This window comes from Camponotus vicinus, unplaced genomic scaffold (genome assembly GCF_025532165.1).
Source record: "Camponotus vicinus isolate PSW18456_S1 unplaced genomic scaffold, iyCamVici1.0 SCAF_4, whole genome shotgun sequence".
NCBI lineage: Eukaryota > Metazoa > Arthropoda > Insecta > Hymenoptera > Formicidae > Camponotus > Camponotus vicinus.
In genome coordinates this window covers 21307518-21330130 of record NW_028141976.1, presented here as the reverse complement: position 1 = coordinate 21330130, position 22613 = coordinate 21307518, and the positions used below count along the sequence as shown (strand labels likewise).

At 43.8% G+C, this 22613-nt stretch overlaps 1 protein-coding gene across 13 annotated transcripts in view; it reads right to left on the bottom strand.

Moving 5' to 3' along the window:
- Positions 1-22613, bottom strand: part of Ten-a (Teneurin-a transmembrane protein) — a 448925-nt gene that overhangs the window by 71235 nt on the left and 355077 nt on the right. Inside the window, exon 1 of one of the 13 annotated variants that reach the window (XM_083098491.1) lies at positions 7553-9644. The exons of the other annotated variants lie outside the window; for them this stretch is intronic. Coding sequence (XP_082954617.1) covers positions 7553-7608 — 56 coding nt within the window. The 5' untranslated portion in view covers positions 7609-9644. Of the gene's footprint in view, positions 1-7552; positions 9645-22613 lie in introns of those variants that run through there. 13 annotated transcript variants of the gene reach the window in all.

Sequence of the window (22613 nt, the reverse complement as noted above, 5' to 3'; positions counted from 1 at the left end):
GAGAATAAGACAGCTCGATTGCAATAATCAAACGTTTGTCGAAACAAATCTTTGACGAAAGAAGGACGATCATCAGAGAAATGTATTTCATGGAAAAATATGTCAACCGGAATTTAGAATAGAAACAGTGGCTTGAATGTCGCACCGAGTGGCCGGAGACGATTTAATCGGATTCCTAGATACTTATGAGACATCAAACAGTTAAACAGAGCTATTCAATTCAATCGTCTTTACGTTTCATTTTACAGTCATCCGGCAAATTCCTATCCATGTTGCTTATTGAGAAGATCGTGCCGGTTTGTACGTTCGACTAACGAGAGGAGTTTACGGAAAGGTCCCCAGCGGGACGCAGACATTGCCGATAATAAAGGAGATTGGCTCTAAATTACGAAGTCCGTTACAGAGGACCCCGCGTTAAATGCCTCTCAGCGACAGAACAGAATCGTCGCTGAATCGGGTTCTACAGTCGGCGGGTGGTCTGTTTCTGCATTCTCCGTTCGCGATACTACGTTTTCGTCTTCGCCGTGTCTCGCAGTCTCGATTTTCCGGAGGCCAGAGGCGTAGCTACCCTAGTTCCGATAATTTAACAGAACCTGGAGGCGGAGAGTTGGAGGAAAGGAGGTACTTCTCGATGAACAAAGAAACGAGCAAGAGGGAATTTGTCCTCCTCCCTCCCCGTCCCGGTTCTCTCCCGACGACTCCGAGCAGTCTCGCTTTTATCCTTGGGCGACTAATTGCGTAATTAAAAGAAAGTTAATCCATCCAAGTCGCGTTCATTGCGTAAACAAACGAGAAATCCAATATAAGCGCGCGTAGAAATTGAAGAGAGACGCGAGTAATATGGCAGTACACGTGTCTACGTCTACGATTATACATAGAGACGACGAATAATTTAACGCCCGATGAGATTTATTAAAATTCATTTCGAGCTTATAGCCATGCGGGTATGGCGCGTCGCACGTTTGACCTCGGTCAATCACCGGATTAAATGATCCTTTGTATGTCAGCGGACGCGAGCCTGTTGCCAACCCGCTGATAAAGTTCGTAACCCATTATCGGCATTAACGCAATACTGCACTTTCAAAAATATAGCGCACAATGGAGATTATCTCTCGATGCTCGCAAGCACGCACTCGAGGGACCGCGGCTTTGTACCGATGCAGTGCACGAGCGAGGAAAATTAATTAATTAATTCTCCGAGGACGTCGAAGCTGACGCAAGATAAGAAAGCTGATAGAATAATGTAGCATCTCGCTATGTTTAATACGCCGAAGTAATTAATTTGCTCCAGAGTCGTTCGCCTTTGTGACGTTACAAAAGATATTAGAATTTTGGCCGAACGACGTTTGCGAGGAAAAATCATAGGGGAGACAAAAAGGCAGTTCTTAAGTGGCACACAGTTTTCAGAAATAGTATGGAAAATGTAGCTTATATTCATACTGTAGAGAATGTAAAACGATATTAGCAAAAATAGAATAGAAACGCGAATAAATCGAAACATTGCATGTACGATGTAATTAGACATCACACTATTACTTTGAGTAAGTATAACTACCTACTTAAAAAGTAAAAGGGGCGAGTCAAAATTGTGAATTTCTTCCAAAATGAAAAATGTAAATGTCTCCCTTAAGAATTAATAGTTGCCTTCCCGTAATTCGTATCTAGAAGTGTACAGAGTTAAGAATAATATTACTGTACGCGTTCTCTTACAAGCGATAATCTCAACATTATGAAATTTACATTGAGACAATATACGCGAGAAAATTCAACAAACGGTCGTAAAATTATGAATGTACGAAGAATTATTTCTTCCAACAAGAGCAAAAGTATCACTTAAAATCATAAAACGTTAAATTCTAAATTTGATTAATGTAAAAATCGAAAAGCAAATGTTAAGATCAATATGCTGCATTATTATTTAAAAATTTAGAGAGAACAAAAACATATTTCGCAACAAGTCACATATTTCGTTCAAAATAAAACAATTTGTAATAAATAAAAACAATATCAACAAATTTTTTCCAGAAATGTAAATATTACAGGACATTTATATATCTCTAAATATGTGTACTATGTGGGAGAATTTTTCCCACATATGTATCGACCCCTATTTCCTATTAGAAAAGTATTAGATGAGAATCGTTCGGGCGGAATAAGTGCGAAGAAGTGGATCAAGGGGCGACTAAAACCCCGACTCACTCGAACATTGCTAGCTGTTACTCGCTATAGGGATGGCGAAGATGAAAAATGCGCCGTGATCAGTGGCGGAAGTGAGAAATCTTCGGACGAAGGAGAAACGCACACGCCGGAAACTAGAAGGCAAAGGAGAAAAAAGATAGAAACGCGGGGAAACACGCATGCGTCGATAAGAACAGGATATAGAACGTTTTAAGAGCGACAGTAAAAGTGCGGCGAGATATCCGAAGGTAGCGAACAGCGGTAGCATCGATATGTTGAGACGATAGCGCCGGAGGTGAGCTTGTACAAAGGACAAAAAGAGAGAACGAGAGACGGCGAAGAGATGAGGAGGCGGAAGAGGAGGAGAGCACAGGAGGCGGCGATGGTAATACGGAAGAAGGAGAGAATGGAGACGACGAGTTCGGGGATGAAAAGAGGGCAAAGTGACGGTGGAGGAAATGGTGGAAGGAAAGGGTCGACGAGGAGGGGCGATTGAGCGTGGTTGTAGGCGAAAGATACGATGCGGAAGCTACGAGCGCTCGTTCTGGGAGTAGATTTTACAAAAGCCAAGGCGGCCGCGGAGAGCGGCGACGGGAAGAAAGAGGGAAGCGCGCACGATGCGCTACACGAACTGATGTCCCTTGAGGTCAGCCTAGCGTGACTACCTATCAATTGCCGAGACTGCGTCCGGATCGTCTAAGTGACGAGATGGTAGGTGGACATGCACTCGCTCGAATATTCTGGGGATATTCCGACGTCGATTCCGCCGCAAATCAATCTGGATTTAATAACGCATAATTACATGTGTACGATTTTTGCAATTTCGATATTTTTACTAGGCGACATTTAAACATTTTTGCTCGAGATGCGAATGAAATTTCTGCGACAATGTAAATTATTTGCGCAGAAAAAGATCAAAGATTTTATCATTGTATCTTTATCCGATTATATTCCGCTTACAGTTTGTTCAATCATGAGCGTTAAACGATTTGGGTAGTGGAGATTTCAATAAAAATGCGAGGATATCGCATCAATTTTTCTAATCGCGTTGATCGATGCTCTTGTATTCCCGCAATCAACGCATATCCCCTCGTTTCCGGAAATCAATCTCCATATCATCCGCGTGCATCATCAAGAGCAACGGCATAATAAAGCGTTTCGACCCCCCTTGAATCGTCGTCATGCGGTTAATTCCATCCCATCTTAACGGGCTTGTACTCGGAAACTGGGCCTATCCTGACGGCGGTAGTCATTTGCACCCGCGGTGCTTTTCCGGAATCACTGTATCCTGGCTCCAACGCGTTTGGGGTTCTCCCTATTCGTCGGGGCAGGGGGCGGATAAATAAATGCGAGCGGGGGTGTTGTTTACACGTTCTCGACTCTGCGATGCGTCCCCAGCCGAAGACACGTTCTTTCTTACCAGCTTTCTCGACGTAACGCGCGATAACGTATCTAAGATCTACGAGCGTGCGCTTAGTTTGTTTTCGCGCAGCACGGGAGTTACTCGGGATGAGTGACATCGTGTTTTCGTTGCACGCGAAATGGCCCCGCTAATAACCGTATCGCAGCGGGCTGATCTCGTTAATTAATGGCGATGCGGAGCATTATGTTCGCGCGTTGACTTCTGCGCGAGTCGAGTCGAGCGGGATCGATCGTTAGTAGTTCCGAGTCCAGTGGGAATTTCAGTTACCATGGCTCTTTTTGTTTACTGCATCAAAGCTGCGAGAAGAATGGAAGCGCTACATTTGCCTTCGAGAATTCCGCAAAGCAAAAGTTCCATTAGAAAATGATTTTTAGGTCAAATGAAATTCTGAGAATATCTTGTCTCTAATATTGAATGAGAATTTTATAATAAACTCGTTCAAGTGTATATAAAGAAGTTCTTAGGCTAATATTACATTTGTCGTACGACAAATCTTTTAAGCACATTGATTGGCTGCGGGATAGTAATTTTTTGATTCTTCAGGAACTTTCTATTCTGCAGCCAATTAATATGTTTAAAAAATTTGTCGTACGACAAATGTAATATTAGCCTTAATCTTCAATAGCCTGAAAAATTTTTTGTATCCCTAAAAAAGATTTCGGTGGTATATATTAAATATATCGCATTTTTAAAAAAGAAATTATTATTAAAGCTTCCAGAATAAAAACAAGCTTATAATACTGTGTTTATTCAGTGTGATTTATACATATGTATCTTGTAAAATATATATGTATGTATGCATGTATTTATTTATTTATATATTTATATATATGACAATGTCCAAATATATCTAGCTGTGTTTGAATGTAAAAGAGCATATATATGTAACAACTAGAGCTTATGATTAAATAAATGCACAAATCTTGCCATTATGCGAAAACGCATTATGAAGAAAAGATAAAACTTATCGATTAATCGCTACATTTTCTCGTATATCTTCGGTAGCTCTAAACGGTGGGCTCGGCCAGAATACGATTTGTCACGCCGATATATCGAACGTACCCGCCGCGCGTAGAGAAATATCATCGGTGTACCAATATCCCGGTAAGTGGAATATTCCGGTGGGAAGAGAAGTCGTACCATCGTTCATCCAGTGTGGCGTAACATAGAATGTAAAACCCTTATCTCCACCGAGAGAATTCTCCGCGCACTTTTCTCTCCCTCTCTTCCCTTTTTTCTTTTCGCTCTCCTTCCCTCGTAACGGAAAGTATCTATTACTCCTTCGCGGCCCTCTCGGCAGCAATGGTTCCACCCTCCTCATATCGCGAAAAACCGCTGCGTCTCCAACGTTACGCTACAGTCGGCTAATATCGAGTGATGGAAATCGTTCACCCGCCTCTCCTAAGATCCTCCTCGCGACGTTCTCTTTCGGTGTCTCCGCTTGCATTTCACCGACGCGGAAGCAGTTTAGGATATTATGGAAATACAATTTTGCCATTCTTCACGGTGCATACTCGGGTAACGGAAGATCGTCCTGGCCCTGTTTTCTCTCTCTTCGCCTCATAGTTCAACCGACGGCGTTACATCTACTTTGCAATAGGCTTCGAGCGAATCGAGATTACAGAACGAATTGCAAATGAGGTAACGGTGTCGTGTTACGCGACACGTATAAAGCGAAATCTCTTGCGTCGTAAAGTGTTGAAAGAGAGCAACAACTGCAGCGGTCGAATTGTGTCGAGGGAAAACCAGGGCACGAATAGTCGAGAGAGACGTAGTCGCGCTCGCGGAAGAGATAAAAGATAGAGAGAGGCGAGAAAAAGCGCTATCCTCTCCGAACGGAGAAAAACGCGGGGAACGAAACGAGAAAGAACGAGTCGGAAGCGACAAAGCGCGGCGATGAGAAGGGAAGAAGAAGAAAGAGACGGAGAGAGACAGAAGAGAGAAGTGAAGTTGCGAGAGGGTCGCGTAGGTGCAGCTATACCGGATAGTTGTTGGTAGGACAGGGTGATGCATGGCTATGGGGTCGCCTGCTTCACCGCGAAATGTCGGCGCCGTACAGCCGCCCCGCGCCGCTCGCCTTTTACATACTCGACGTATCCTCTCCAAACCCTCCCGCCCTCCCTCCCCTTTTCCTCTTTCCTCTTCCCTCTTTCCTCTTTCCCCTCTCCCGCCGTCCGTCGCCCTCTCATCCTCCGGTCCTCCTCCTATCCTCGTCCTCGCGCTCCTTCGCCACCCTCGTCGCGGCTTCCTCTCGTCGGTATCACTTTGTTTGCCTTTCCCGCGGCGGGCCGTCGCGTCGCGCGCTGCCTTCGCTACTCGCGCGCGTACGCTCTTCTCACCCCCTCGTGCATGCATATATCGATCGCATACTCGTCCTCTCTCGCATACCGCGCTGCATCTCCCTCCCATGGCGCGCACTTCTCGGGTCTCGCCCGCGACGACAGGAACCGTGTGTGTTTTCTACGAGCCGCGACGAACCGCGCTCGCTAGCGCTAACGCGCGCGCGAATTTCCGGGTCGCTTTGATTGCTCTTGGGGCAAAGTGCGGCATGCGTGGATTTTCTAGTTCTAAACATCGTTACCTTCCGCCTGTTTGCTTTGTGTCGCTCGCAGTTACAGGAGACAAACGTTTCCCTCCGCTATCTCGCATATTTCGCGCGCTTATCAAGGCACGAATGAAGGGGCGCGTTTCGAATAGAGTCTCGCGACATTTCGGTGCAAATGCGCGCTGTAATCGTGCGCTTACAGCGCGCACAGTCGGGCTCCTGCTTTGCGTTAATTTTAATTACGGGACACTGTGCGAATTTATGCATCACTTTGCATACTTCACGGGCGTTACCGTGGAAGAATTCGGGAGTTCTCGCTCTAAGAACGTGCTCGAATGCACGCGGTAACGCACGGTCGACGACATATTTTATTCGCGCTCGTTATCGCGTGGCAAACAGGTTGTTGGGCGTTATAACGCGACGACGTCAGAAACTATGCTCTTCGCGAAAGCCTCTGAATATTTCGAAGAAACAACGCGGATATTTCTCTCTCTCTCTCTCATTCTCGTCGCCTTGTTAGTGGTTAGTTCGCTTCGTCTTCGGTATATACCTTCCGGTCGTTCGGTATCGATCGTCGTACACTGCGAAGCGCAGCCTGAAATGAAGGCGCGGTTTTTCAGCTCGTCCATGTTCGTTCGTCCACGATAACATGGGAAATGGTGAAGATTGCGCTGGATATTCCGTACTTGTTGTAGCGAAACGCGCGAGTCTCAGTTCGACAGTTTAAGATCCGTGACATGAAGGAGAACGGAGGCACGTCGAAAGAAAAATAAAGATAAGAGAGAGAGGGTAAGACTTGACATGTTGAGTGTGTGTTGGAGTCTAATTTAGTTTACAGTATACTCGAGATACAGCGAATTTCGACGGGTTCACGTTCGAGGGATGGAATTAATGACGAGTCGTTTCGGCGCACATTGATATCGATCGATATAGTCAATAATATACAGTGTCGATTTAAAATATCAAATTTGAATAATAAATACGAATAATGTAGTCGATTGATTCGATGTAATACTTTAATTATTTTTGCAACTTGCAAAATTTGTCGAAACAGGCATTTAAATAAATTGACAATCAACCTTGACATAATCGGAATATTATTAAATATATATCAAGTCAAATATGTCTCTTTAATTTTCCAAGGAGATAAATTTAAAATACAAATAAAAGTATATTTAATATGTTTTATAATTTAATTCTGGCAAAATAAATCAAATTACGATTTGACAGTCTCCCTATGCAAAATCATTAAAGATCGTTTGTTTGTCCGCTCAACCGAAACGATCAAATTCAAGTATCAAACTTCGATCATTGTGTATAGCAATTAAATTATTTGGAATATACATTACACTATTCACGTATCAATCATCGATATGCGAAATTTTATCATATAAAACATCTCTTACCGGACGTGACGTCGTGGTAACGGTGGCGGCACCGGGCTGTGAAAATTATCCATCATCGAGTACGCGTCGTGCTCGATGGATTTGTGATCGAGGCTCTCGAGATGATCGAGACGCAGTAGCTCGGCCTCCCGTGGCGAGTGGAGCTCACAGTGGGCTACGTGGAGCAACGGTCTCAGGGAAGAACCGCCTTCGCATCGTTGCTGCCGCGAAGGCGGCCTCGCCACCTGACGATCTAAACCACCATCCGCAGCGTGGTGTTCTTCGCCCCAGACCTCGAATTCACCCGCCGCCGAGTAATCACCGAATCCGCCGTTGCCCTTCACCGTTGCGCACTTCGTGGTACCCTCAAGGGCGAGTCTGGGGCAGGAGGAGCCCCTGCCGTTCCTTTCGCGCTCTACGGCCTTGTCGCGTAGCTTTTCCTCTTTTCGACGATATTTTACGAGGTACTCCTTGGTCGGCAAGGAGAACGACAGGCTGCCACGACGGTTGGATCGTCGGGGTGTCAGATTTCTGATGGGTGCCGCACGATCGGCATCGAAATTCCGCGACGAGACACTCGTCGATTCTTACGAGGCTCCAAGTTCTTACGATTGCACGTCACGCCGAGTTATCATGGAAAAGATCCTTGTCGTGGCCCGAGTAACGTTGATCGAACTCGCTACGGTCAGGTTTACGAGTTCATTGATTCTGGGTATTCACGAGTGAACGTTTGGCGGGATTGGCTCCGCGGGGACTCAGGACGAACGGGCACAGGGATCGTTTAATGTTAAACACATTCCACGTTCGCTGTGGAAGCGGGAGATGTAGAAACGCAAGAAGGGTGCTGCAGGCTCCGTGCGGCCGGCGGGCACGACGACAGGGGGAGAAACTCGCGTACGCAAACTTTGTTATCGATCTGTCAACGCCAGCGAGAAAGTTCAACTTCCGCCCGCGAGCGATGTTCGACACGGCGATTCGGTGTATGCGAACTTGGCGTCGTCGACCCGCTTTTCGCAATCCTTCGCCGACACTCTCGAACGTGTTCCGGATCGCGAATGAGCGTTATCTCCTCGCGAAAGAGCGATATGTCCTTGTATCCGACCTTCATTCACCAACGTATAAAATCGCGCTCACGACACTCCACAGAAAAAAAAGTAAACACCACTGTCGGCCGATCGTGTAATTTCACCACCTCGACGTTGAATCCCGAGACGTACCGACGTATCGAAGCTGTATAGTCGAATAAATCGAATGGCTTTCAATCTGACGCAGCCGCGCACAACGAATTCCGACGCGCGTTCAAAGGGAGCACGCTCAGCGCGCAAAGCTCACGTCGGAGAATTCAATCTGCGCGTTTCAGAAGACCACGATCAATCGGTGTGCTGTTCTCTGTGGACGCGTGCTCGCAAGTTCCCTTAGCTGCGTGTGTTGTCGGTGCTCGGCTGTGTGAAAACTAATTGGGTCAGCGGGGCGAGAACTGCACGCAAATCTCACTCCGATGCGTAACGTCAACGGACCTGCTCCGAAAATTTCCGGGTTCTATGAGAAAGAGACGCGACGAGATGACAGATCGCGTCGGATATCTTCCTCTTCTCTATAGATTCTCCCGTAGCAACAGAACTTTCGCAGCGGTACTCCGACTTTCCGCAAGGTCGATCGGAGCAGTTTCCTCCGCGCGATTCACGTAGTTGGCTCTATGCGATTCCACAGTGTCACGTTTCAAGAGTTTCCGACTGTTTGCCGGCCCTCCGAAACTTGCAAAGTGATGTAGTTGTTGACTTTCGCGGAAGAGCCGCTGTGAGATCGCTATCGGATCGCCAACGACACAGTCGTCCCGCGACTCGCTGGAACGCTCGTAAGCCGCAGAATTTCTCAATTTTTGCGATCTCGATGACAATTCGCGTGATTGACAATTCCAAGTCGCGCGCCAGGGATCGAGAAGGATCGCGCTACCTATCTGTCACTGATCGCGGCCGGACGCGACGTCTGTTCCTCTCACGCTCGATGACAAACGGGGTCGTTAATCTCGGTTGATCGCGAGGGGGGACACTGCGAGTGGCGAGAGTGCGCTCGCTTTGCGGGATGGCACGCAACCGCGGCAGCTGCGGATCAAAGACTGAAGGCGTCGCAACGCCCGGCACGAAGTGACACTGAACGTCCCCACCATCGCGCGACCGGATTCGGCGCGTGCGCCCACGCGCACCTCCAATCTTCTTCCCCTTTCTCGCCCTTTCGGCCACCGACTCCCTCTCGTTTCGGAGTCGCAACCCTTGCGAGAGAACGCCGCCACGCGGAGGGCGCGATCACTACTCGGATGGTCGCACCGAGCGCGCCCTTGATGATGCGCCTTCCATAAGGGTCGCTTGGGTGTCGATAGCGCGGATCTATTCCAGGATAACGCTTAAGGAGACAATCACCCTTCCCAAACTCTTATTTTACATTCATTTCTCACATCGAAATAAATAAACCTATTAAAATGTCAAATTTCAATCTGTTCAATTTCAATATAACTTAAATTATGTATTTGTATACAAATAAATTTTGTAACAACTGATGTATCTTTTTTTAATCAACACATTGGCATATTGATCCTTGGCAGCACATATAGCTTAGAAAAACCCAGTATATTTTGAATTTTTTTATTGATTAACATAAACATATGTAAATACATCGACATTTCGTAGCAAGATAAAATAGAGGTAACGAAATATGTAGCTTGTCATATGCACTTCGCATTTTAAGATATATATTGAAATAACGAAAAAACGGCGATTAAAGACACGCGTGCTAGATTTAATTGGATATCCCTGGGTTCGTTCTGCCGCTTACAAGTATAAGTTTTCGAGATATTATGTATACACGTAGTCGCAGACACACATAATAGATATGTGCACGTGTAATGCCACCCTTGCTATGACCGAGCTACGCAATACCGAGAAGAGAAATAGCAACGCGCGTGCGCGGCAATGAGGGTAAGCGTTAGGTGAGAAAGAGAAAGAGAGAAATTCATGGTGGTGGAGGGATCTCGTGGACGTCGAGCACTTGTATTTTCGATTTGGGGTCAAAGATCGCATCCCGCTGATTTAATACGTCCTTAAATTAGTCGATGCCGTAAACGACGCGAGTTCCGCTTATTTTCATCTGTAAACAAGTGCGTTCTACACCTACTTTTGTTTACTTGTTTATTTTATTAGTATTGATCAATACTAAGAGAAATATGTATTGCGCGAAAATGCGATTATTTATATTATATTATATTATATGAAAAAAATATCGCGGCAAAAATATCTGCAATTCCAATTTCGACGAAAAATTTTTTCATCGAATTTGATAAAAATTCTATTTCTCACGATTTCTTCAGGATACAATGCGTATTCTATTTATGTATAAGTAATATATTGGTTAGCAACATAAACGTAATTCGCGTTGCTTTTATATTTTCGTGCCAAAAGCTTTTATAACTTGCTGAAATTGATTAATAATAAATTTCGTTAAATATAGAGTCTTGTATCCATTTGCACTATATATATTCAGTTTGCTAAATTTATAACTTTCATCATTATAAAATATAAACGGGTTAATATAATTAGCTATTTCCTTCGTTTTGTTGGTGAGTTAGCGCAACAAGTTAAAATAAGTATCAAGGTATTTTCGATAAGGATATTTTAAGAGATATTTATAAGAACTAAATATATCCGAACCTTGTTTAGCAAGTATTTGCTTTAATATAGCATGCTCTTTTAATAAAAATCTGCACTGCACCCAATGACTTCAATTGAATCTTTCACACGTGGAATGCTTATATAGATCAATTCGTTGAAATAAATAATGTTTTACGATATTTCGATCTTGACGCCCACATTAGCTTCCGGCATAAACTCATTAGCGTAAAAACCTGTAGAAAAAAAACGAAAAACTTTTTCAGCGAGAGAGACATGGTGTAAATTCGCGTAGAATCATCGGACACTTTAATCGTCCGACGTCACTTGATTCCCTCTCATACACGACTCGGAAGGAAGTTTAATTATCTCTTCAGTGCATCGCGCCGCGGTCGTTGATATTCACTCGCGCCTGCGCGCACGTATACACACACACACGCGCATATAATATACATGCCACCCTCATCTAAACACACACCTACAAATCCTCCCCCATAAATGTACGCAAAAGCATCCGTTCAATGCGCGCGCACACGCGCTCGCGTCGACGTTTGAGAGGCAGAGGAAGGAAGATGGATGGAGAAGAGTTGTTTTATCCCTCGCGCATCCGCCAAAATCCACCGTGCCAGCCTACAACGTTTACCCTTTTAGCGACGACGCCGTCCCTGCGTTGCGACTACCGACGTTTACCATTCTTCGGTGCCCTAAACTACCGCCCGGAACTCCGGAACTCCGGCCTGGAACGCGTGTATGCGGGTGGATTGAACACGGCCGCGTGTGATCTCGGGGGCACGAGAGGGGCGGGCGGTGCAGGGACGGGAGAAAATTTGCGACAGGCTCTTTGATGTCGCTTAAACAGAAAACGCCACCTCTCTCCCTTCCCCACCCGCGCACCCCATGCGCGTCGCGGTATAGGACCTCTTCCTTCCTTCCTTCCGTCCTTCGTACCTTGGTATACTTTCCCTGCTGTCCCTCCAGCACCTTCGTAAAACGTCGGCCGTCTTTGAATCCCACCCCTCTATCTCCCTCTATTCTCATCCTCCCATCGCGCGCTCTTATCGTGCATCTCCTTAGTTCTTTAGTCCTGGCTGCTTTGTGACGCGGCTGCCTGCCTGCCTGTCTGCCTGACGACGATGGAGATATCTCCTGCCCTTCTCCGTGCCATAAGCACTCATTTGTTCTCCTTATCTTCTCGATAGTCACTTCTCCGCCTTTGGACTGCGACCTGTCCGGATGTGCAGGAGTATCCTCGGCTTTCTTCCCGTCTGTCGCTCGTGGACACCCCCACAGACGATCCGCATTGTACAGGCGGCTTTTAACTGACGGTAGCGAAATAAGGGAATAAATTGAAAGTGAAAGCCATTTCCCAAGGTCATTCGGAGCCCGCGAATCTTATTTAGAATTTTTAAGCGTTGTGAAACGTGCTCTCTTTGATATAATTCCTGTGATGTTATCGCTTTGGGGCAGACGGAGGTTTTCTTTAATTGAAATTTCCCTGTTATAGATTTCCATGTTGTTTTTCAGTTATTCATCGCGGTAGATTTTATATAGGAATGTGTAATTCTTCATAAAAATTGCTTTATTAGAATTCAGAATATATTTGACAGAAACATATATAATTCTAGAAATATATATATATATATATATACACTCACCCGCAAAAAAAGCGGTACACCTAAAATTTGAGAAAATTTCATCAAATTTTAAATGATCATAACTTGGTAAATAATGATGATAAAAATATGTTTAAAAAAACAAAATGAAGGCTGTAATGTCCACTTTAAGAATATTTAAGTGGCAATTATGCTCAGCCATTGTTTTCAAAATGGCGGATAAGGAAGTGAAAGGATGTAAAATTGATTATTAAAGGATCGAGTTTGGGACGGTGCACGGCGTAAATCAGGTAACGCAGCCCAATGAGACCAAATGCTCGTGAAAGTGTGGAGTGTTATCTTTAAAATGTTTTTTTACCGAGCTCGATACGATGATTTTTCGCTGAGTTATTCCGAATTTAATTAAAAACGCTCTTTTTTCTTCTTCAATTTGCAGCTCAGCGAATAATTATCGTATCGAGCTTGGTAAAAAAGCATTGTAAAGGTGATACTCCACACTTTCACATGCATTTCGTCCCATTGGGCTGCGATACCTGATTCACGCCACGCACTGGAGCAAAGCGGGAACCTTTATTTATCGGTTTTGTATGCTTTCATTTATCCGCTATTTTGAAAAAAAATGGTTGCACATAATTTCAATTTAATTTAGGTGTGTGTGTGTGTGTGCTCGTTTGTATACCACAAGGATAAGGACCCCGTGGTTCGTCAGCTCCACAGTATTTAAAGACTCCAAACCCTCCTTGTGGCGTGTGTGTGTGTGTGTGTGTGTGTGTGTGTGTGTGTGTGTACGGGCGCACGCATGTGTGTATTAATAGTGGGTATGACCTCCTCGTGCGCGTATTACCTCATTCATACGATCAGGCATACTCTGTATTAGTCTTTTTATTTCATCCTGCGTAATTGCATCCCATGCATTTTGAAGAACTCTTTGAAGTTCTTGCAGTGACTGAGGTGCAGGTACGTGATTTCGTACTTTCTTGCCGAGATTGTCCCACAAATGCTCAATGGGATTTAAATCCGGACTACTTGCTGGCCAAACAAGTCGATTTATGCCAACTTCATCGAGGAAATCAAACACTCTTCTCGCAGTGTGTGGTCGAGCATTGTCTTGCATAAACAAGAAGTTCTCTCCGATAAAGGGTGCATACGGAACAACATACGGAAGGAGTATGTCTTCCACGTATACATCTGCGTTCATGTTCCTGTCAAAAAAGTGCAAATCTGTATGAGCGTCCGCTGAAATACCTGCCCAAACCATCACAGAGCCTCCATTGTAGCTGTACCTTTCACTTACAGTACAATCTGCAAATCGTTCTCCACGACGACGATAAACTCGTTCTCGTCCATCTGGAGAATAGAGACAAAAACGAGATTCATCGCTAAAGAGTACTTTGCCCCAGTCTGCGTAATTCCAGTCTCTATGCGCAACTGCAAAATTGAGTCGAGCTACGCGATGACGACCTGTAAGAAAAGGTACAGCCGCTGGCCTGCGCGAAAACAGATTTTGTTCCGCTAATCTTCTCCGAACGGTGTCAACGGATACATTGCAATTGTGGACATCCCTTAAATTGTTTCGAATTTGAACAGCTGTTCGATGTCTGTCTCTTAATGAATTTAAAACAATAAATCGGTCATCGTTTTCATTGGTACGTCGAGGGCGCCCAGAACCAGGCCTCCTCTTGAAAGAATTGGTGTCTAAGTACCTGGCATAAGCACGTTGCACAGTTGACACTGACAGATCAAGTGCCTCAGCAACGTATCTTCGACTTCTGCCATCTTCAATTAAAGCAACAACTTGAGCAGCTTTTTCTGGAGTTATCGTTGCCATAATCGAGAAGTAATTTCGAGAAGAAGTAATTAATTATGGTTTCAATAGATGAAGTCGCAAGGAGCAACGCGTCTAGAGAGCTAGCAAATCAATCGCATAACTTGTACTTTAGTCTTTCAATGTACCTGGCATAAGCACGTCTCAAACGGAAAAAACATTGAAAGACTATAGTACAAGTTATGCGATTGATTTGCTAGCTCTCTAGACGCGTTGCTCCTTGCGACTTCATCTATTGAAACCATAATTAATTACTTCTTCTCGAAATTACTTCTCGATTATGGCAACGATAACTCCAGAAAAAGCTGCTCAAGTTGTTGCTTTAATTGAAGATGGCAGAAGTCGAAGATACGTTGCTGAGGCACTTGATCTGTCAGTGTCAACTGTGCAACGTGCTTATGCCAGGTACTTAGACACCAATTCTTTCAAGAGGAGGCCTGGTTCTGGGACGCTCATACAGATTTGCACTTTTTTGACAGGAACATGAACGCAGATGTATACGTGGAAGACATACTCCTTCCGTATGTTGTTCCGTATGCACCCTTTATCGGAGAGAACTTCTTGTTTATGCAAGACAATGCTCGACCACACACTGCGAGAAGAGTGTTTGATTTCCTCGATGAAGTTGGCATAAATCGACTTGTTTGGCCAGCAAGTAGTCCGGATTTAAATCCCATTGAGCATTTGTGGGACAATCTCGGCAAGAAAGTACGAAATCACGTACCTGCACCTCAGTCACTGCAAGAACTTCAAAGAGTTCTTCAAAATGCATGGGATGCAATTACGCAGGATGAAATAAAAAGACTAATACAGAGTATGCCTGATCGTATGAATGAGGTAATACGCGCACGAGGAGGTCATACCCACTATTAATACACACATGCGTGCGCCCGTACACACACACACACACACACACACACACACACACACACACACACGCCACAAGGAGGGTTTGGAGTCTTTAAATACTGTGGAGCTGACGAACCACGGGGTCCTTATCCTTGTGGTATACAAACGAGCACACACACACACACACCTAAATTAAATTGAAATTATGTGCAACCATTTTTTTTCAAAATAGCGGATAAATGAAAGCATACAAAACCGATAAATAAAGGTTCCCGCTTTGCTCCAGTGCGTGGCGTGAATCAGGTATCGCAGCCCAATGGGACGAAATGCATGTGAAAGTGTGGAGTATCACCTTTACAATGCTTTTTTACCAAGCTCGATACGATAATTATTCGCTGAGCTGCAAATTGAAGAAGAAAAAAGAGCGTTTTTAATTAAATTCGGAATAACTCAGCGAAAAATCATCGTATCGAGCTCGGTAAAAAAACATTTTAAAGATAACACTCCACACTTTCACGAGCATTTGGTCTCATTGGGCTGCGTTACCTGATTTACGCCGTGCACCGTCCCAAACTCGATCCTTTAATAATCAATTTTACATCCTTTCACTTCCTTATCCGCCATTTTGAAAACAATGGCTGAGCATAATTGCCACTTAAATATTCTTAAAGTGGACATTACAGCCTTCATTTTGTTTTTTTAAACATATTTTTATCATCATTATTTACCAAGTTATGATCATTTAAAATTTGATGAAATTTTCTCAAATTTTAGGTGTACCGCTTTTTTTGCGGGTGAGTGTATATATATATATATATATCTTAATAAAGTAATAAACAGCTGATCATGCGGATAATCAATGGAAGGAGCAAATTATATAAATATTGTTTCATCTAATATGGCGATATTAAATTCTTATCAGTCCACCAATTTATTCGCGCGTTAATTCTTAATTAAATTTGAAATTCATTTCTATTAAGTATTCGGTATATAAATGGCATGAACATGGTACTCTAATTTTCTTAAGTTTATCCAAATTAAATTTTAGAATAATTTTCCTAAAGGCCTCGAACCATTCGGAAATACTCAGCTGCATAATCTCGTACACAGACGGAAAGCGCACATTTCCCAGAAAAATGGAGCTGCTAATCTTACACAAATTTGATCTTTTTATATCTAATAAATGATTAAAGATATCCTATAAATGCGCTTCCACATAATTAAGTACTTGATTATTCCATTGATACGTTCTTGCAATAGTTGCTGCAATGACATCACATTATGCCCCAGTTTCGCCATGTATCATATGGATTACGCGATAGCATTATGTGCATGCATACGTAGGATTATGTTGCGTATCGTTTCTGCGGTCGTAACATAGCACAATGTAAGCTTTCGGTGAACATTCTACTTGCGCCTCAAAAGAGGGAGATCAAAATATTACTCATAAATTTTCAAAGTTAATAATATATGTAATAAAAATAAAGTAGTAAATGATAATAAATAAAATACATAGAATTTATAATGTAACGCTGCTACTGAAAAATACTAAATAAGAATGTATAGTAAGATTTTTATTTCAAAAAAGATCTTATTATTTATGCAATAAAACTAACATATTAATGTTTTACATGATACTTGCCCTTTGCAACGCAATAAAAAGAAACACAACAAAAAATATCGAGAGATTTGAATTATAACATCGTTATGTCGCATGGAGATGAGAAAAGAGAGCACGACGTCATTATGAACGAACCAATTTTCTACGACGCACGTTACATTTCGAGTATCCTCAGTGGGATTTACCACGTTGCAAAGAGAGCTGGTAGACGTACACGAGCGCGGAGGGGATACAAGAGAGATAGAGTGAAAAAGAGAAAGAGAGAGAGAGAAAGAGAAGACGGCCAGAGGAAAAGTTGGCGGAAGAATGGTCGATTTCATATGAATGCATTCCATGTAAATGCGCCGGCGAAGATAGAGAGTAAAAGGGGAAAAAGTTGCGGCGCGCGACGAGGGACGCGCGGGGTGGCACGGCGATGCGAAGATAATTGGGTGAATACATTTGGGCCGGTGCCGGTGGAGGAGATGTATCCCTCGACCGGGGCCCGTTGCTCTCTTGCATTATGCACGCGCGTACGCGACATACACGCGAGAAGACGACGGCACAGCCGCGCACGTGCTGGATTCGAGAGAAACGAGCTCCGCAGCAACGGCGATACTCGGATGGATCTCGGAATATAGTTCGTGATTTGAAAAAGAGAATGGCAGGAAGAAGAGATTCCTGTCGAGGACCTTCCAGCAAGTACGTCGTTCATCGCTCCTCGGCCATTGTCTGGCCACGATGATTGTTCACTTGCGAACAATCGATAGTCGGAAGAATCGTGGGACCTATTCTCGTATATCTGCGGTCAAGTGAGGTGCCTTATATCGAGAGATTACTCTATGCAGATAAAAAAAATAACAAAAAATTTACCCACTATAAATGTAAAAGGAAAAAACAATGCAAGCAACACACTCTATACATTTTTAAGTGGAAAAAGGATTTTGTGCAAAAGTTAATCTTTAAAATATTTTGCATATGGACGTGATCTACATTTTTCGCTAAAAATAAGAGATAAAGAAAAGTGAAACCCGCCTATATTTTATTTCTATTGAGAAATATAAATGAATATCACGTCCATATGTAAAATATTTTAAAAACTAATTTTCATGCAAATCTGTCTATCAAATACTGATTAATTCTCGAAATATATTCGTATCGACGAGATGGAAAATACTCGTATCTTGCCAAATAAAATATTCAACATGAAAAAAAGATATTAGATATCGACGCGTAGATATTTCTCTCAATGTCCATTAGATACACATTCCTCGGGGATGAATCAGACTCACAGTCGATCATATCGCAAGGATAGTTTTAACGATTTAAAGAACGAAATGGCATAAGGAGCACCCGCGCGGAAGATCATGTGCGTTCTCGATATGCCATACAGTGAGTCATTGTCTGGGTCATACTAGCGTCCATTAATCGCGCATAATCGGCGCTCTGGCTCGTCGAATCGATCCGCGAAGTCTGTCGCGTCGGCCTTCGCTCGCGTAACGTCGGTTTGGAAGTACCCGGCGCGGCTCGCTTAATATCATATCCCGACGGATATTATGATGTCCGTCTCTCGTGCGCGCACCGGGTTGACTCCGGTTAGCTCCGGACGAACGGCAGGCGGCATAATTCAAATCAGGCCCTGTGCGTATTGCATTTACCGTCGGCGACGCTGATAACGCAGCGGCGTTTGGCCGGATGCCAATCTTGTTCCCTCGCGGCTGTTTCCCCGGGGCCTCTATCTCTCCTTCCAGTTGTACATTCCGCCTGGCAGTTCGAAAGACATTGGAAGCGCGAAAGGTATATCGATCGCGGACGCGCGCGAAACCATGTACTTATTTCGGCTTCCTCTCACAGAGGTAATTTGAGAGTTGAATAGGCTTGAATCCTCAAGCGGGATGCTTGACAATTTGTCTTCATTCGATCGTCTTGAAGGCCCTCCATACAATTCTTTACAATCTAATTTTTTTTATTTTACTGTGGACCAGGACGTTCGAAAATCTTTGCCTTGCAGGAGATACGAAGAATTGCGTATATATTGATTTTTTCAAATATAGAGATATTATCAGAGGCTAAAAATTGAAAAATATAATTTTATATTTTTATTAATAGTACAATTATTATCTTTTTTGGAGTAATTGTATACGATTGTATGCTTTCATTTACAATCACCTCCAGTAATGGACTTAATCGATTCAATTTGATCGCAAATTTACAGAAAAACACGAAATGCAACACGTTGCAATCTCTGATGCGAACGAAAATTTATTTATGGATTCGATCGAGTCAGGTACGTCGATACACCAAGTTCGATCATCAGGACGAAACGATGCTGCGACTTTATCGCGCGTGGAAGCGTGATAACGGAACGGAGTTCGTGCGGCTGCCAACCAAGCCAATGTGGAGAGATCCTAGTATTAATCTTGCAACACGAGGATTTCGAGGCCGATCCGATCTGTGGCGAGGAATCCAAGTCAGCGTCGGCGAAATTCGTAAACTAATAGGACCGATCCGACTCGCGGCTACGACCATTAGTAAATTGAATCAACCGTTAGCAATGGACGGCGGGATACCAGGCGTGTCTCCAGGCGATCGACTCAAAAGGGATTTCGCATTGTGCGTATCGCGTGTAATAGCGCGGAGAAGTTGCGCATAGCTTCCTTACGCGTTTCACAGCACTACTATTCTATGTGACGTTGATCTCCGTTCTCCAGTTGCCTTTATACGCAAGCGAGCGTACCCGGAATGTAGCGCACGTTCGCGCGAATGCGATCGCCCGTGCGTGTCGGTCGAAGAATCGTGTGGGAAAATAGGTAGGTAAATGTACGTACGTATGTACATGTGCACGCTTCCGGCGAGTATAAAGAGCTCAACCGAGATCGCGGTTGCTGCTAGCGCGCAGGGTAGCTCTCGTTGAAGCTCTCGTGCGGGGCCCGACTCACTGCAAATAAAGCCTCACTCGCTCAGTTTGTTTGAAACATTGAGCAAACGTCGGTTGTTTAACCGGGCGGAGAAGCTAGACAAGGCTTGAGCAGCGAAAGAGATAAAGATAGTTGTAGCGGGAGGGAGGCGAAAAGAGAGAAAAGGAAAGAAGGAAAGAAGAACGAAGGACAGCGAGTCTTTAACCCTCCAACGGGCGCGAATCCGGTACCGAATCTATTTATTGGCTTACTTCTCTGCGAGGTGCACCGGGGTACGTTCAGCTTGTCGCGACGACTGCCGAAGACGCTAAGACGGATTTACCGGAGAGTAGCTTAACAAAGTTCGCTTGAGAGCGCGACGAGCGAGTCTCCGTCTTATCGGGGACTTGCGTGACTGCGTCGGTTATCGGGCTCTTGGCGGAGTTTACTAAGCGACCTTTTTCGGCAACGATCGCGAAGCGAAACCCATAACACTCCTTTTAGTAAATATGTACGTTTGCTGGCTTCATGCGTAACGCACATCTGTATACGTAAAAGATTTAAGAATCTTAAAAATATATAAACGTAAATGACGTTTACTAAGAAAATTTGTTTAAAATTGATTACGAATGTATCATGCAACGTTATTCGATAAAATATTATGATATCGTAAATTGGATAGTCATTCTGCAAAAATATTCTATAAAGATATAAAAAAATTATGCGTGTTTGTGCAAATTTAATGAAATGCGCGGATGCAAATTAAAATAAACCGAGCAGTCAATCACATCACACGGTATAAAATTTGCGTCTTTGATTATTTGGAAATTTTTAGAGCTGTCGCGATTTCATACATTCTAATAATACCGACGAATTCCTGAATGCGGTCGTTGGGTTCAATTCCGCTATTTTTTCGGGGTCCCGCCGTCGCGATATCTACCACGGGAGAGAAATCAGACCGACCTTTCTCCGTCTCTCTCTTTGTCTCTCTCTTTTTCTCTCTTTCGTCGCTCCTATATCTCCCCGTGGCGCGATATTGCGACCTAGGGGCGACGGTGAGCGTGCGTTTACAGGCTCATCCATCCTACTCTGCGGAGACGCTCCCTTTTGGCGAGAAGTGCGCGACGTACCACGGGCCCGGGTTATAAAAACGTTATTGTTCTTCTCCACGCACATAGCGAGCCATGTCGGCGGAGAATGAGAGAACACTCGCGCGGGCCCCCTTCGGGGATCGTAATGCCAACGGATGCCTTTTCGTCTCGAACGTGATGCTCTCTCTCCCCCCGCGTGCGCGAGTTTTATACGCGAACGCCTCTCGTTTTCCCGGCACTTCGCGCGGCCGACGAAATCGATAGCCACGCAATCACATCCCTTGCGAATTGTCCGCGCATCGACGTCCCTGGAGCACAAACAGCCAAAATAGCGCGGATGTTTCCAAATGCTTCTCTCAAGACGCTTGCTATTTTGCTCGATTTCTCTTCTCGCATAATTGACAAACGTGACTGCTTAATGACTGTTTAATCTCTCGTTTATATACAGTTATAGCAAGTTAGTTTAAACTCTGTTTCTGCTAACCTCCTAGACTAATTATAAATTCCGCTTTGACGCTGCCACAAACAAATTCAATTTCTATCGGTGTAAACAAATGAATATTTATAGGGAAAAGCGATACAGTATAGGTAGGCAAATTGAGAGCGTAGCGACACATATGTTATCGAAACAAACTTAATTTGATTTTTTTCAGAAAACATGGTTTATGGTGATTTTCCGTCTATGTATATATTATACGTACAGAATGTCGGCAGTTGATTTTTGCTCGGCATCTGCATATTATTCCGTACGCATTAAAGTAGAGAACAAACTATCCTTTCAAGACATCTTAACTATGTACCGGCGCCCTGAACCGGCCTCGCAACGCATCGCTGCTTAACGGTCTGGAAAGCGAAAGACCATTACGAGGAATCACACGCTCGATGACACTCTTCTACTTAGGAAACCATATTAGGTCGGCCTGCTGAGTGCTTAAATCACCGCGCGCGATTCTGAGGTGAAGGGTCGATCTGGATTTATGTGCGGTTACCGCGACCACCGTAAGCCGTTAGAGGGAAACTTGCTCTCCCTCCTGTTACACTGTAGCCATGAAAGATCGGTAGATGCCGAGATTTTTTTGAAAGAAGTTACGCCTCGTTGCGGTGGGAATATATAAAACTTTATAAAAAATTTTAGACCTCAAAGAACAATGTATATATTATGAAATTTCATAATTTTTCTTATTAAATTCTTAAAAAAAGTATTGTAATAATTTAAATTGTTAATATAATTGTTAATAAAATTGATTAATATTATTGCGTAGAAATTTCTAACAAAATATATAAATTCCGAATTTAACTATTAAATATAAAATAGATATATAACTTTTCAAGGAGACGCTTTTATAACTTTTTTTCTAAGATTATACCGAGGCTCGATATTCCCCCCGAGTTCATTGGTTCTGAAAAGATATATGATGCGCTCAATATGGTTCTCCCCTAAACTGTTCGACTGTCGTGTCACTTGGTAGATTGCCTGGATACCGTACAAATGCGTATGCGTGACACAATACGAATTACGCGTGTAGTCATGATGTGTAAGAAAGTAAT